Below are 17,181 nucleotides of genomic sequence, written 5' to 3' on the forward strand. Positions count from 1 at the left end.
ATTTCAGTGTTTTTTTTTTTTACGTGCAGAGAATGTAGTCACACACCTCAGATGGTTGGGAGGGACCACAAATTACAGTTCTGACTTTGATAGTTTACATAGCTGATAAAGTTGAAAACTTGGCATGTGAAATTTCAACAAGCTAAAAGCACGGTGATATTTAGATGAGCCTCACCTGAAGACAAACGACCTTGTTCCCAGACTCAACTCTACAGCAGCAAATAAACATTCCACTTCCTCTTAAAAAAAATATATAAGCAGAGTTCGAGTCCCGATATTAACAAAGTATATTACGCTTAGTCAACTTCCAACTATCGCTCCTTTACGAGCATCATTAGAAAATAACATTTTATATTCACAATATAGATTTCTCTGCAAGTGGTCATTCTACTACAGTCGATCCACTGCTCACATCCAACGACTGGGAGGCAGAGTGAGTCTTTAAATGTCTCTTCAGGTGATTTAGACAGGTGTAGGTCTTGGAACAGAGATGGCAGGGGTACGGTCTCACCCCAGTGTGGTTCAGAACATGTTTCTTCAACTCCGCACCGCGAGAGAATGCCTTACCACACTCGTGGCAGATGTAGGGTCGTACGCCCGTGTGTACACGCATGTGAAGCGTGACCTTACTCGCCATGGTGAAGCCCTTCTCGCAGACGGTGCATTTGTACGGTCTCTCCCCAGTGTGTGTTCTCCTGTGTATCTGCAGCTCTCCTGCAGAGCAGAAGGCCTTGCCGCAGTCGGAGCAGAGGAAAGGTTTCTCCCCTGTGTGAGTCCTGATGTGTATCGTCAGGTTTCCGTTCACAGAGAACCGCTTGGTGCAGTAGGTGCACTGGTACGGCCTCTCGCCGGTGTGAGTCCGCATGTGGAGCTTCAGGTCTCCTTTACACCGGAAGGCCTTTCCACAGCTGGGGCAGATCTTGGACCTCTCTTGGGAGTGGCGCTGCTCGTGGTTATTTTGCCAGACCTAAACAAAATAATTTTATTAGACATTTAAAATATATTGTCTTAGCCATTTTAGGTTAACAATACACGGCTTTTTCTTGTCTTGGAAATGTGTTCACCTCTGGTGAAAAGAAAATGCACAAAACAACACCTGGGAGCTGAAGCCCTTTCCACACAGTTTACACTTGTAGGGTTTGTCCTCTGCACCGTGGGCCTTCTGGTGGGCCCTCAGCTCCGCCACGCCCGGGAATGGTCCCTCCCCACAGTACCTGGCGATACATAGGTTAGCACACAGACAGTCTATTCCCTATAATTTACAGATAGATATAGGGCTCTGGTCAAAACTAGTGCCCTGAGTAGCGTGTAATTTGGGATGTAGTTATTGACTGTTCACCTTATAGGGCAGGTGATTGGAAAAACATTAATTTCGTGTACTCAACAATCATGAATCACAGACCGGTATCCCAAATGGCACCCTAGTCAAAACTAGTGCACTATATAGAGTCCCATTTGGGACAACCACATACAGCAACAGGATATCAGTATAATATACCTGCAGTTGAAGACCTTGTCAGCGGAGTGGGTTACCAGGTGTTTCTTTAGGGAGTTGTGCCACTTGAAGACTTTCCCACACTGCGGACACTCAAACTGGCCCGCCTGACCCAAACCGCTGGCCCGTCGACAACACCTGTGGCTGACCCGCTCTCTGACCGACCCAAAACTGCTTCCACATTTAATACAGACATAGGCAGCGTTGGAGCACTGCGTCCTGCGGTGGGTGGACATCTCCGAGGACCTTCTGAAGGTCTTACCACACTGGGAACACTTGTAAGGGTTCTCCCCTGTGTGGAGTCTCTGGTGCTCCAGCATCTCATAGCGGTAAATGAAACAACGGCCGCACTGGGGACACCTGTGGGCCACGCGCTGCCGCGGCTGCTCCGTCGACACCCCGGAAGAGGCTGATGGGGCGTGTTCGGCTGTCGTGCTGCTCAGCGAGTATTGGTGCTCCGAGACGACTGCTTCTCTTCCTTCCTCAGACTTCGGTCTCTCCTTCAGGTGATCCTCTCCTTCAGATCCTTGGGTTTCTACTGAATCTGTTCCACTATTTTTATCCACACTTGTTTTTAACTCGGCCCATTGGCCAGTCAAACTGTCAGTCGAAACCCCCTGGTCGTCTCTGATCTCCAAGGGCGGGCTGTCGCGGGCGCTGTGGCGCGTGGCATTGGCCAGTCTCAGTGATGGAGGGAAGGATAACGAGATGAGGAGGCGGTCCTCTGTCCTCGAGGGAACTGAACAGTGAAGGGCAGGACCAATGGAAAGAAGACAGGTGAGTCGTCTATAGGTTAGTGAAATAAAATGCCATAGAACGTCATCTACAGTCAGACAGAATATGCATCCCAAATGGCACTACTACAACCCTATATAGTGCACTACTACGACCCTATATAGTGCACTGCTACAACCCTATTCCCTATATAGTGCACTACTACGACCCTATATAGTGCACTACTACGACCCTATTCCCTATATAGTGCACTACTACGACCCTATATAGTGCACTGCTACGACCCTATATAGTGCACTACATTTAACCAGAAGCCCCAGGAGCCTGGTCAACAGTAGAGCATTATAAAGGGAATAGGTTGCCATGGGAAACGCAGACAGAGACTTACCGCTCTTGGGCAGCTTCCCGGGGCAGTGTTGGTTCTGTAGCAGAGACTTCAAGTCCTCTCCGTGAGAGACACAGCGCATGTAGTCCTCCAGAACAGAGGGGGCAGCACTGATCAACAACGCAGTCTGAACAAAGATGATAAATCACATTGTATTGGTCACATACACATGTTTAGCAGATGTTATTACGGGTTTAGCGAAATGCTTGTAAATTAAACTAATATTACGATGAAATACAGCTGTACTAGTTTTACAGTCGTTATTCTACCTACACCAGTGAATGTCATGTAAGCAGTAAGGCCCGAGGGGGTGTGGTATATGGCCAATATATCACGGCTAAGGACTGTTCTTATGCATGACGCAAAGCTGAGTGTCTGGATACAGCCCTTAGCCGTGATATATTGGCCATATACGACAAACCCCCGAGGTGCCTTTTTGCTATTTATAAACTGGTTACCAACGTTAAAATAGGTTGTATACGGTCTGATATACCACGGCTGTCAGCCAATCAGCATTCAGGGCGTGAACCACCCAGTTTATTCTAAATAACCATGTTTTGTCCCAACCCTGTATAATCCTTTTATCTTGACTCATCTGACACCGGACTAGTGGGCAACAATGGACCTGAAAACTCAGTGTCACCGGCCGTGTCCCAAATCTGTCTGGCCTACTACTTACTGTGTACTAATCATACTACTTAGAACGGACTGTTCAGTAGAAATAAATGCAGTAAGCAACAAATAATAGCCTCCCGAGAAGAGCCACATTCTAGGCCCCGCCCCCCCGAGAAGAGCCACATTCTAGGCCCCGCCCCCGAGAAGAGCCACATTCTAGGCCCTGCCTCCCGAGAATATCATTGTACTAGGCTCCTCCTTGATAGCATGTCAATTTTCTCATACCTAAAAATGCCTGCCATTTACAACACAAGTACAGGTATTCAGACACTGTAGCAGTGCTGTCCAACGGTGTACCTGTTTGAAATCTGGGACCGGCAGCAGCTCCTCCAGCCTAGACAGGAAGTGGCACACCAGAGTTTGCAGCGATGAGTCAAAGTTAGGACCATACTCCACAGGGAACACCACCTGACAGACAGAGTCAAAGTTAGGGACTTACAGTGCCTTGCGAAAGTATTCGGCCCCCTTGAACTTTGCAACCTTTTGCCACATTTCAGGCTTCAAACATAAAGATATAAAACTGTATGTTTTTGTGAAGAATCAATCAACAAGTGGGACACAATCATGAAGTGGAACGACATTTATTGGATATCTCAAACTTTTTTAACAAATCAAAAACTGAAAAATTGGGCGTGCAAAATTATTCAGCCCCCTTAAGTTAATACTTTGTAGCGCCACCTTTTGCTGCGATTACAGCTGTAAGTCGCTTGGGGTATGTCTCTATCAGTTTTGCACATCGAGAGACTGAAATTTTTCCCATTCCTCCTTGCAAAACAGCTCGAGCTCAGTGAGGTTGGATGGAGAGCATTTGTGAACAGCAGTTTTCAGTTCTTTCCACAGATTCTCGATTGGATTCAGGTCTGGACTTTGACTTGGCCATTCTAACACCTGGATATGTTTATTTTTGAACCATTCCATTGTAGATTTTGCTTTATATGTTTTGGATCATTGTCTTGTTGGAAGACAAATCTCCATCCCAGTCTCAGGTCTTTTGCAGACTCCATCAGGTTTTCTTCTAGAATGGTCCTGTATTTGGCTCCATCCATCTTCCCATCAATTTTAACCATCTTCCCTGTCCCTGCTGAAGAAAAGCAGGCCCAAACCATGCTGCTGCCACCACCATGTTTGACAGTGGGGATGGTGTGGTCAGGGTGATGAGCTGTGTTGCTTTTACACCAAACATAACGTTTTGCATTGTTGCCAAAAAGTTCAATTTTGGTTTAATCTGACCAGAGCACCTTCTTCCACATGTTTGGTGTGTCTCCCAGGTGGCTTGTGGCAAACTTTAAACGACACTTTTTATGGATATCTTTAAGAAATGGCTTTCTTCTTGCCACTCTTCCATAAAGGCCAATATACGACTGATTGTTGTCCTATGGACAGAGTCTCCCACCTCAGCTGTAGATCTCTGCAGTTCATCCAGAGTGATCATGGGCCTCTTGGCTGCATCTCTGATCAGTCTTCTCCTTGTATGAGCTGAAAGTTTAGAGGGACGGCCAGGTCTTGGTAGATTTGCAGTGGTCTGATACTCCTTCCATTTCAATATTATCGCTTGCACAGTGCTCCTTGGGATGTTTAAAGCTTGGGAAATCTTTTTGTATCCAAATCCGGCTTTAAACCTCTTCACAACAGTATCTCGGACCTGCCTGGTGTGTTCCTTGTTCTTCATGATGCTCTCTGCGCTTTTAACGGACCTCTGAGACTATCACAGTGCAGGTGCATTTATACGGAGACTTGATTACTCACAGGTGGATTGTATTTATCATCATTAGTCATTTAGGTCAACATTGGATCATTCAGAGATCCTCACTTAACTTCTGGAGAGAGTTTGCTACACTGAAAGTAAAGGGGCTGAATAATTTTGCACGCCCAATTTTTCAGTTTTTGATTTGTTAAAAAAGTTTGAAATATCCAATAAATGTCGTTCCACTTCATGATTGTGTCCCACTTGTTGTTGATTGTTAGGAGCCCTGTGTTCCCTCCTATCTGGGTCTTCCACTAGGCTCTATCTTACCTTGAAGAAGTGTTCCCTCCTATCTGGGTCTTCCACTAGGCTCTATCTTACCTTGAAGAAGTGTTCCCTCCTATCTGGGTCTTCCACGAGGCTCCGGATCAGCTTCAGGAAGTTGGCTTCAGCAAATTCAATCGCTGCATCGTTTGACTGCAACACATAAAAGGATCCAGACAAACATCACAAGCTGGACACAGTGTTGGTATCCTGGAGACAGCCTAGTCCTGGACTAAAAAGCAAACAATAGAGAATGATCTTTGAAAGTGCTTTTTAGTCCAGGACTTGTTTCAACTGCCCCTTACTGTTCAAGAGAATGGGCTTGTCAGAATATCTCCCCAGTTGATTAAACACTCACCTGTTTCAGACCAGATGCTGTGATTCTATCCAGGTGTGTTTGAACAGCCTTGAGGTCATCAGGACGTCCAGATCGGATCAGTTCCAGAGTCACCTGAGAAGAGACCCAGCCAGTTATCACCTGGGACCCAGCCAGTTATCACCTGGGACCCAGCCAGTTATCACCTGGGACCCAGCCAGTTATCACCTGGGACCCAGCCAGTTATCACCTGGGACCCAGCCAGTTATCACCTGGGACCCAGCCAGTTATCACCTGGGACCCATGTGGGAGAATATAACAATAGATCTGGGAGAAGAAAATACACAGGAAAAAAACAGTCTTTTTCTACCAGCATCTTTGAAATGCAAGAGAAAGGTCCTAGTTCAAGCCATCACTCTGGTTGTAATTCCAATAATGTCCACAAGATGGCAGCAGTGTGCTCGCAAAGTTTCAGATGGATAACTTGAAGAAGTATGTGAACGACAAGACTTTCAGTGTGAAGTCTCCAGGTACATTTGGGCAAATCGTGAAGGAGACATTCGCATTCATATGACATTTTTTGGCAAGTATATCGTCAAAGCTGTATACTTAGACTTTGATTTAGCTTTCCAAGTATTATATGTTCAACATTTACAAAACAACCCGTTTTCATAACTCTGAATATCCTTATAATTTCGGTCCAAAATGAAAAGGCATGCTGTCGTACAAGGTTAGTAGCTACATTTTACGACAGATACATGGTTTCCGATACTACCGTAAAGCCCAGCTCATTGGCGATTTAGCTAGCTTTGTTTGACCCCGATTGGTGCTTCTTTGACAAAAGACAGTTGTTCAAGTGATGACCGCCCAAGTCATCAGTGGGCCATGCTGTCGCTCTCTGACCAAATATGGTGTCCTATAGGATATACTACCCCCCTAATGATATAGTGAAGTCTGGTTACATTCTAGGATCTCTGAGGAATAAATACGAACGTGATTTGACTGGTTGAAGCGACGTTGAGGGTTAGATTTTCACAGATTCCTTTCTTTACAAATTGAACGAGTGGAAATACAAAAAAAATAAAATCGACCGTGCATGCTATTTGGACCTTTTTAGGATATAAAATCCTTTTTCATCTGGGGCGGCAGGGTAGCCTAGTGGTTAGAGCGTTGGACTAGTAACCGGAAGGTTGTGAGTTCAAACCCCCGAGCTGACAAGGTACAAATCTGTCGTTCTGCCCCTGAACAGGCAGTTAACCCACTGTTCCTAGGCCGTCATTGAAAATAAGAATTTGTTCTTAACTGACTTGCCTGGTTAAATAAAGGAAAAAGAAAAAATTAAAATTAAAAAAAATATATAACAAAATTACACTTTATGTTATCTCTGAGACCCTTTGGATGATACATTCTGAAATCTTGCTCTGATTTAATTTAATTCAGAGGTGAATGTATCAAGCCTATCTCGGTGAAAAAAGTGTTTTGTTGCTAGGAGCTCTCCTCAAACAATAGCATGGTCTTTTTTTTTCTCAGTAATAGCTACTGTAAATTGGACAGTGCCGTTATATTAACAAGAATTTAAGCTTTCAGCTTTCAGCCGATATAAGACATCTGAATCTTGACATAACGGGCTGAATTATTTACAACTGTCCTGTTGAAGGGACGCCGATCGTTAATTATTCATATCTGGGCTTTAGTCATTTAAGTTAACACTGAAATAGTTTTTCCAACCCAACAATTAATTTTGAAATATATATTCAGTGCAGTTGGAAGGTATTCAGACCCCTGAACTTTTCCTACTTTGTCATGTTACAGCCTTATTCACAATGGATTAAATGCATTTACAAAACTATCTACACACAATAATGACAAAAACAGGTTTTTAGGAATTTCGGCAAATGTATTAATTTAACTCAAATTTCAAATTTTCACAAGTATTCAGACCCTTTACTCAGTACTTTGTTGAAGCACCTTTGGCAGTGATTACAGCCTCGAGTCTTCTTGGGTATGACGCTACAAGCTTGGCACACCTGTATTTGGGGAGTTTCTCCCATTCTTCTCTGCAGATCCTCTCAAGCTCTGTCAGGTTGGAGGGGGAGTGTCGCTGTACAGCTTTTTTCAGTTTTTTCCAGAGATGTTTGATCGGGTTCAAGTCCGGGCTCTTGCTGGGCCACTCAGAGACTTGTTCCGAAGCCACTCCTGTGTTGTCTTGGCTGTGCGCTTAAGGTCGTTGTCCTGTTGGAAGGTGAACCTTCACCTCAGTCTGAGGTCCTGAGCGTTTTGGAGCAGGTTTTCCTAAAGGACCTCTCTGTACTTTGCTCCATTCATCTTTCCCTTGATCCTGACTAGTCTCCCAGTCCCTGCAGCTGAAAAACATCTCCACAGCATGATGCTGCCACCACCATGCTTCACTGTAGAGACGGTGCCAGGTTTCCTCCAGACGTGATGCTTGGCATTCAGGCCAAAGAGTTTGATCTTGGTTTCATCAGACTAGAGAATCTTGTATCTCGTGGTCTGAGAGTCCTTTAGGTGCCTTTTGGCAAACTCCAAGCGGGCTGTCATGTGGCCGTTTGGTCACTCTACCATAAAGGCCTGATTGGCGGAGTGTTGCAGAGATGATCGACCTTCTGGAAGCCACAGAGGAACAACTCTGAATCTCTGTCAGAGTGACCATCAGGTTCTTGGTCACCTCCCTGACCAAGGCCCTTCTTCCCCGATTGTATCAGTTTGGTCAGGCAGCCAGCTCTAGGAAGAGTCTTGGTGGTTCCAAACTTAATTTAAGAATGATGAGGCCAATGTGTTCTTGGGGACCTTCAATGCTGTAGAATATTTTTGGTACCCTTCCCCAGATCTGTACCTCGACACAATCCTGTCTCGGAGCGCAACAGGCAATTCCTTCGACCTCATGGCTTGGTTTTGTTCTGACATGCACTGTAAACTGTGGGACCTTATATAGACAGGTGTGTGCCTTTCCAAATCATGCCAAATCAATTGAACTTACCACAGTTGGACTCCAAGTTGTAGAAACATCAAGGATGATCAATGGAAACAGGATGCACCTGAGCTCAACTTCAAGTCTCATAGCAAAGGGTCTGAATACTTATGTAAATAAGGTATCTGTATTTTTAATTATACATTTGATCCATTTTAGAATAAGGATGTAACAAAATGTAGAAAAAGTCAAGGGGTCTGAATACTTTCTGAATGCATTGAATATATATATATATTTTTTCTTTTACACGGTTTGGTCACCTATGGATTTCAACAGCAGAAAAATCCTTGAGATTGATTGGGAATCTCTTACCCGTCCTCTGAGAGCCAGGATGAGCAGCCACCTCTGTCTGTTGGACAGGAGTTCTGGAACCACCTCCGTTACCATGGACACAAACTCCTCCAGCTTCCCATAATGCTTTGTGTTGCCCTGGCGCACCACCTGCCACATAACTGCTGACATCATCCGGAGAGGAGGGACCAGCAAGCCCAGGGAGGGCAGAGGAAAGGGGGATTCTGCTAGGAGGAGAGGGGAGGAGGAGGAGAGAGGAGGAGAGGGAGGAGGAGAGAGGGAGGAGGAGAGAGGGAGGAGGAGGTGGATCTGTCTCCTCACCACGCGCTCTCACCACTGGGGTCCCCCAGGGAGGAGAGAGGGAGGAGGAGAGAGGGAGGGAGGAGAGATGGAGGAGATCATTGGAGGGAGGAGACAGGATAGGTTGAGTCACCATGACCAGGTGCGGCATAGTTAATTGTCTAAATAAGCGAAAGGCCTCATCCCCCTTTCTGAAAATCAGATCATGATGCTATGACTCCTGCTATTGTTGTGTAACCTGTCGCTATGACTCCTGCTATTGTTGTGTACCCTGTCGCTATGACTCCTGCTATTGTTGTGTACCCTGTCGCTATGACTCCTGCTATTGTTGTAGGTACCATGCTCTACAACATCCGCAGAGTACGACCCTGCTATGACTCCTGCTATTGTTGTGTACCCTGGCGCTATGACTCCTGCTATTGTTGTGTACCCTGGCGCTATGACTCCTGCTATTGTTGTGTACCCTGGCGCTATGACTCCTGCTATTGTTGTGTACCCTGGCGCTATGACTCCTGCTTCATTTTTACAAGGAGAAGCTCACAAAAGGAAGTACCCCTTTACACCATAGAGAAATGTTCCTCTGAAGAGGCTACAGGACTGCTTTGATAGCGCTGACTAGTTAACCTCCTCAGTCCCCAGTCAGTTAGCGCTGACTAGTTAACCTCCTCAGTCCCCAGTCAGTTAGCGCTGACTAGTTAACCTCCTCAGTCCCCAGTCAGTTAGCGCTGACTAGTTAACCTCCTCAGTCCCCAGTCAGTTAGCGCTGACTAGTTAACCTCCTCAGTCCCCAGTCAGTTAGCGCTGACTAGTTAACCTCCTCAGTCCCCAGTCAGTTAGCGCTGACTAGTTAACCTCCTCAGTCCCCAGTCAGTTAGCGCTGACTAGTTAACCTCCTCAGTCCCCAGTCAGTTAGCGCTGACTAGTTAACCTCCTCAGTCCCCAGTCAGTTAGCGCTGACTAGTTAACCTCCTCAGTCCCCAGTCAGTTAACGCTGACTAGTTAACCTCCTCAGTCCCCAGTCAGTTAACGCTGACTAGTTAACCTCCTCAGTCCGAGTTAAGTAACGAGTAACGAGTTAACTGGGGACTGAGGTGGTTAACACCCCCAGGTGTGCACTAAAGGGCTACCACTCACAGGGCTATTGTAGTGTACCCTGGCGCTATGGCTGAGGACACAAACAAGTCCTGCTACGACCTTCTCAGGGCCAACAAACAGGCAAAATGACAATATAGGAACAAGGTAGAATCCTATTACGGCAGGGCTTGCTAACTATTACGGACTACAAAAGGGAAACCCATTGACGCGAGCAGACAAGCAACACTGAAGCGTGCACAAGAGCACCATGTTCCGAACAACTGTAATCACACTCTCCGTAGCAGATGTGCGTAAGACCTTCAAGCAGGTCAACATTCACAGGGCCAGACGGATTACCAGGATGTGTATTCAGAGCATGCGCAGACCAACTGGCAAGTGTCTTCACTGAAATTTTCAACCACTCCCTGACCGAGTCTGTAATACCAACATGTTTCAAGCAGACCACCATTGTCCCCATGCCCAAGAACACTAAGGTAACCTGCCTAAATGACTACCGCCGCTTAGCACTCTCACGTCGGTAACCCTAAAGTGTTTTGAAAGGCTGGTCATGGCTCACATCAACATCCCGGAACCACTAGACCCACTCCAATTTGCATACCGCCCCAACAGAGAAACAGATGATGCAATCTCAATCCCACTCCACACTGGCCTGTCCCACCTGGACAAAAGGAATATCTATGCAAGAATGCTGTTCATTGACTCCAGCTCATTGTTCCCTCCAAGCTCATCACTAAGCTTGGGGCCCTGAGTCCTGACAGGCCGTCTCCAGGTGGTGAAGGTAGGCAACACCACCTACACTACACTGATCCTCAACACAGGGGACCCACAAGGGTGCGTCCTTAGTCCCCTCCTGTACTCCCTATTCACCCACGACTGCATGGCCACGAACGCCTCCAGAGGGTGGTGAGTCCGAAATCACCGGGAGCACAGGACCTCAGCCCCCCCGAGTCTGTTCACCCCGCCACCATATATGTATATACTGTATTTTAGTCCATCATTCAATGATTGAGATATAGAGCGATATAAAGATAAATCTACATCACTATCTATACACACTATATAACATATACACTATTTTATCCATGTATTCTTCAGATATATTAGTCTAGACACATACATCCCATCACAGACAGAGCTAATCCAAATTGTTTTTATTCCATTATTTTAGGTGTGTGCATTGTTAGATATTACTGCACTGTTGGAGCCAGGAACACAAGCATTTCGCTACACCCACAATAATATTTGATAAATGTGTATTCAACCAATAAAATGTGATTTGAAAGAAAAGGGGAGAGGAGAATTAAGTGAATTTATAAATGGCTTGCCAACTTTGGATTTTCTGCAGCAGAACATCTGGGAAACGGTATAAATAGCACCTTTGGGTCCATGAACAACACACGTTACGATGTTGGACGCATAAAGGGCCTTCATCTTTCATATCAGCGAGAAATAGTTCAAACAAAACCATGTTTACTGAAGACAGAGTGGACTGCTAATTAGCTGCATGCCTCTCAGAACAACACCTTTGCGTAACTGGAAGATCAAAGCCACAAACCAACACGGTGTCACTTAAAAATACAGTTGTCTGCCACTGTTAATATAAAACTGGTTACTCGTGTATATAGATAGACAAGTTGTCATTATTCACCGTGGACGCATTACGTGTTACTTTCCTATTGTTCCTCTACTTTCATTCTCCCTGTATGGTCGGGAAGGGCCCGTATTACACATGTGAAGAGGACCATTTGATGTGGGCTAAGCTACATCTAGATAAAACAGCAATGGAGGGCCGAAACAAGATAAAACTAACTAGATATAGAAGCATAATGGCTAAGCTACAAAACAAAATATACGACTTTAGCTAATACATACCCATGTTGCACCTCTAAGCAACTTAACGCTTCGGATTGTTATAAAGACTAAATGAAATTAGCGTTGTATTTATTTATGTTTTTTAAATGCTAGTTAGCACAAGAACACCATCTTTGGCGTTTTCTTTGTTGGTTATAAAAGAGATGCAAATGTGCTTCCGGAAACTGAACTTCCGGAATGGTTCGTGCATAGAGATAGATAGAGGTCTTATCTTTATATCTGTGACATTATAGAGTCTGTGACAACATGGGCAGCCCCACTGAGGCTACAACCCAGAGGAATCCCCATCCAGTTGACTACTTATAAATGGATGTCGGAAGCATGGTGAAAGCCCTCAACGGCGCTTACTGTGCTAAAATAGACTTTAGGCCACTAGGGTCTCTATCCTTCTCTATGGGTCTGTTCTCGCTCAGCGTCTCGTCAGCAGCACTAAAAAAGTACTTCCAGATCACGGAATTTCTGATTTTCAAATAAAAGTCCCTCATGTAATAGTAGAAACGTGAAATTAACCTGTATTTATTCATAATGTATGAAAAATAATTGTCTAAAAATTAACAATGATAACTATTTGTTCATTTTTAAATTACATTACATTACATTTAAGTCATTTAGCAGACGCTCTTATCCAGAGCGACTTACAAATTGGTGAATTCACCTTCTGACATCCAGTGGAACAGCCACTTTACAATAGTGCATCTAAATCATTTAAGGGGGGGGGGGTGAGAAGGATTACCTATCCTATCCTAGGTATTCCTTGAAGAGGTGGGGTTTCAGGTGTCTCCGGAAGGTGGTGAATGATATGTACAGAGTAGATATACTAGAATGATATGTACAGCAGTAGATATACTAGAATGATATGTACAGCAGTAGATATACTAGAATGATATGTACAGAGTAGATATACTAGAATGATATGTTCAGAGAAGATATACTAGAATGATATGTACAGAGTAGATATACTAGCAATGATATGTACAGAGTAGATATAGTAGATTTCAAACAGGAGCTAGAGTTGTTTTAAATGGAAGCTGTGCGACCTGAGATTCTTTAAAAGGAATACTCATCTACAGATTTATATTATACTTCATATTATATGCTCATTTACAATATTTCTGTCCTACACTACTCTCTCTCACACAGACACCCTTTGATAACGACACTGAAGTGGAACAGGCTTAATCAATACCAAACTAAATCAATAAAACAGAAGAGGAAGTGCACTTAGAGAGACTGTCCGAGGGGAGGGGCAAGATACGTTCTCCAGACAGAGAGGGAAATGAGTGGCTGGGCGAGGCACAGTCAGTACATATTGTGTCACAAAAGCGCTCTCAGCACTATCTATCTGAGTCACACAAAGGAGAGATGAAGAACAGGCCGATAAGTTTAGAGTGGATATAGGGAGGACTGGACAGAAAGTGTGGGGAGGGAGAGATCACTTGGGCAAGATGGGTGACTCGGAGAAGATGACCAAGCCAGGAAAGACGGTTGATTGTCAAAGACTCCAGCCCCCCAAGTCATAGAGTTCTGCTACCGCACGGCAAGCGGTACTGGAGCACCAAGTCCGGGACCAAAAAGCTCCATAACAGCTTCTACCCCCAAGCCATAAGACTGCTTAATAGTTAATCAAATGGCTACCCGGAGTATTTGCATTGAACACCTTTTGTTAATTATACGTTTTTGCACAGACTATGTACACTCACTGGACTCAACCATACACTCACATTCCAACACACACACTTGCATATTGACGCTACACATACACATATCCCTTCCCACTAAATGACATTTCCATTAAATGTGGGTTTTAAAACATGTTCCAAGGTCAAATAATTCCCCCAATGCAAATCATGTATATGTATTACATATTGGATTATAGAGAAAAAAGTATTATTTGTGCCAATGTAAAAGTCGAGTTGGAGCTCTGAATAATACGGAGTGCTGTTGGCCTAGGTCCCAGAGGTCTGGTTTTGGTGGAGGGACTGGAGGGGGCAGCCAGCAGGGTAAGGTCAGGGGTGGTCAGGGAGAGAAGGGGGCAGGTAGCAGGGTTAGGTCAGGGGGTGGTCAGGGGGAGAAGGGGGTAGGTAGTAGGGTTAGGTCAGGGGGTGGTCAGGGAGTGGTCAGGGGGAGAAGGGGGTAGGTAGCAGGGTTAGGTCAGGGGGTGGTCAGGGAGTTGTCAGGGAGTGGTCAGGGGGAGAAGGGGGCAGGTAGCAGGGTTAGGTCAGGGGGTGGTCAGTGAGTGGTCAGGGAGAGAAGGGCGCAGGTAGCAGGGTTAGGTCAGGGGGTGGTCAGGGAGTGGTCAGGGGGATAAGGGGGCAGGTAGCAGGGTTAGGTCAGGGGGTGGTCAGGGAGTGGTCAGGGGGAGAAGGGGGCAGGTAGCAGGGTTAGGTCAGGGGGTGGTCAGGGAGTGGTCAGGGGGAGAAGGGGGCAGGTAGCAGGGTTAGGTCAGGGGGTGGTCAGGGAGTTGTCAGGGAGTGGTCAGGGGGAGAAGGGGGCAGGTAGCAGGGTTAGGTCAGGGGGTGGTCAGGGAGTGGTCAGGGGGAGAAGGGGGCAGGTAGCAGGGTTAGGTCAGGGGGTGGACAGGGAGTGGTCAGGGGGAGAAGGGGGCAGGTAGCAGGGTTAGGTCAGGGGGTGGTCAGGGAGTTGTCAGGGAGTGGTCAGGGGGAGAAGGGGGCAGGTAGCAGGGTTAGGTCAGGGGGTGGTCAGTGAGTGGTCAGGGGGAGAAGGGGGCAGGTAGCAGGGTTAGGTCAGGGGGTGGTCAGGGAGTTGTCAGGGAGTGGTCAGGGAGTGGTCAGGGAGTTGTCAGGGAGTGGTCAGGGAGTGGTCAGGGAGTGGTCAGGGAGTGGTCAGGGAGTGGTCAGGGAGTTGTCCCCAACATCATATGAATGAGTGATGGTACAGAGCAGCATAGGCAAGATGCAGTAGATGGTATCGAGTACAGTTTATACATATGAGATGAGTAATGTAGGGTATGTAAACAAAGTGGCATAGTTAAAGTGGCTAGTGATACTATGTATTACATAAAGATGCAGTAGATGCTATAGAGTACAGTATATACATATACATATGAGATGTGTAATGTAGGGTATGTAAACATTATATTAAGTAGCATTGTTTCAAGTGGCTAGTGATATATTTTCCATCAATTTCCATCAATTCCCATTATTAAAGTGGCTGGAGTTGAGTCAGTGTGTTGGCAGCAGCCACTCAATGTTAGTGGTGGCTGTTTAACAGTCTGATGGCCATGAGATAGAAGCTGTTTTTCAGTCTCTCGGTCCCTGCTTTGATGCACCTGTACTGACCTCGCCTTCTGGATGATAGCGGGGTGAACAGGCAGTGGCTCGGGTGGTTGATGTCCTTGATGATCTTTATGGCCTTCCTGTAACATCGGGTGGTGTAGGTGTCCTGGAGGGCAGGTAGTTTGCCCCCGGTGATGCGTTGTGCAGACCTCACTACCCTCTGGAGAGCCTTACGATTGTGGGTGGAGCAGTTGCCGTACCAGGCGGTGATACAGCCCGACAGGATGCGCTTGATTGTGCATCTGTTGAAGTTTGTGAGTGCTTTTGGTGACAAGCCGAATTTCTTCAGCCTCCTGAAGTTGAAGAGGCGCTGCTGCGCCTTCTTCACATCGCTGTCTGTGTGGGTGGACCAATTTAGTTTGTCTGTGATGTGTACACCGAGGAGCTTAAAACTTACTACCTTCTCCACTACTGTCCCATCGATGTGGATAGGGGGGTGCTCCCTCTGCTGTTTCATGAAGTCCACAATCATCTCCTTTGTTTTGTTGACGTTGAGTGTGAGGTTATTTTCCTGACACCACACTCCGAGGGCCCTCACCTCCTCCCTGTAGGCCGTCTCGTCGTTGTTAGTAATCAAGCCTACCACTGTAGTGTCGTCCGCAAACTTGATGATTGAGTTGGAGGCGTGCATGGCCACGGAGTCGAAACTGTTGAAACTGGAGCAGCAGCACGGCCAGGTGGAATGGGGACAGCAAGGAGTCATCATGCCAGGTAGTCCTGGGGCATGGTCCTAGGGCTCAGGTCCTCCGATGAAAGAAAGAGAGAATTAGAGAGAGCACACTTAAATTCACACAGGACACCAAATAGGACAGGAGAAGTACTCCAGATATAACAAACTGACCCTAGCCCACTGACACATAAACTACTGCAGCGTAAATACTGGAGGCGGAGACAGGAGGGGTCAGGAGACACTGTGGCCCCAGCCAATGATACCCCCGGACAGGGCCAGACAGGAAGGATATAACCCCACCCACTTTGCCAAAGCCCAGCCCCCACACCACGAGAGGGATATATTCAACCACCAACTTACCATCCTGAGACAAGGCCAAGTATAGCCCACAAAGATCTCTGCCACGGCACAACCAAAGGGGGGGTGCCAACCCAGACAGGAAGATCACATCAGTGACTCAACCCACTCAAGTGACACACCCCTCCTTGGGATGTCATGAAAGAGCCCCAGTAAGCAGTGACTCAGCCCCTGTAATAGGGTTAGAGGCAGAGAATCCCAGTGTCTTCCACATTTAACCCAACCCCTCTGAATCAGAGAGGTGTAGGGGGGCTGCCTTAATCGACATCCACATCATCGGCGCCCGGAGAACAGTGAACTGCCTCGCTCAGAGAACTGCCTCGCTCAGTGGCAGAACGTTAGATGTTTTGCCTTTCGGTTACGGGCTCAACTCTCCTACCCACCAGGCTACATGCCACCCTAGTTAAACTGTACATAAAACTTTGAACAGTTCTTATTTTCCTAAATAAACAATATATTGCTTGTATGTTCTGGCAACTCAGTGATTGTGATCATTGTGATGATAAATTTAAACGTCTTTGCCACATTGGTTTTTGGACGTGAACTGAATTGTCCCTGGTGGTATCCTCCAACCATCCCATCTAGAGGTGAAAGGAGGAAAAACACGTACTTCAACAGAGGATTTGGAACTTGACGTTTAAGACGTATCCATCGACGACCACCAGATGGCGCTCTAGTACGAGGCTACAATATTACT

General features: G+C 46.2%; 1 protein-coding gene across 3 annotated transcripts; it reads right to left on the reverse strand.

Moving 5' to 3' along the window:
- Positions 1-9: 9 nt before the first annotated feature.
- LOC135558311 (zinc finger protein ZFMSA12A-like) lies at positions 10-12,311 on the reverse strand. 3 transcript variants are annotated; one of them, XM_064992043.1, is made up of 9 exons: positions 12,162-12,311; positions 8,916-9,118; positions 5,657-5,749; positions 5,356-5,451; positions 3,588-3,698; positions 2,619-2,742; positions 1,499-2,234; positions 1,097-1,214; positions 10-967 (listed from the first exon to the last, which is right to left on the reverse strand). In XM_064992043.1, exons 1-9 carry the CDS (start codon positions 12,163-12,165, stop codon positions 383-385), a joined length of 2,070 nt encoding a protein of 689 aa, XP_064848115.1. In that variant the 5' UTR covers positions 12,166-12,311; the 3' UTR covers positions 10-382. The 3 variants fall into 3 exon arrangements, with proteins under 3 accessions (XP_064848115.1, XP_064848114.1, XP_064848116.1); XM_064992042.1 differs by having other exon boundaries at positions 8,916-9,121; XM_064992044.1 differs by having other exon boundaries at positions 780-967; positions 1,065-1,214; positions 8,916-9,121.
- Positions 12,312-17,181: the final 4,870 nt, after the last annotated feature.

This window comes from Oncorhynchus masou, chromosome 17 (assembly GCF_036934945.1).
Source record: "Oncorhynchus masou masou isolate Uvic2021 chromosome 17, UVic_Omas_1.1, whole genome shotgun sequence".
NCBI lineage: Eukaryota > Metazoa > Chordata > Actinopteri > Salmoniformes > Salmonidae > Oncorhynchus > Oncorhynchus masou.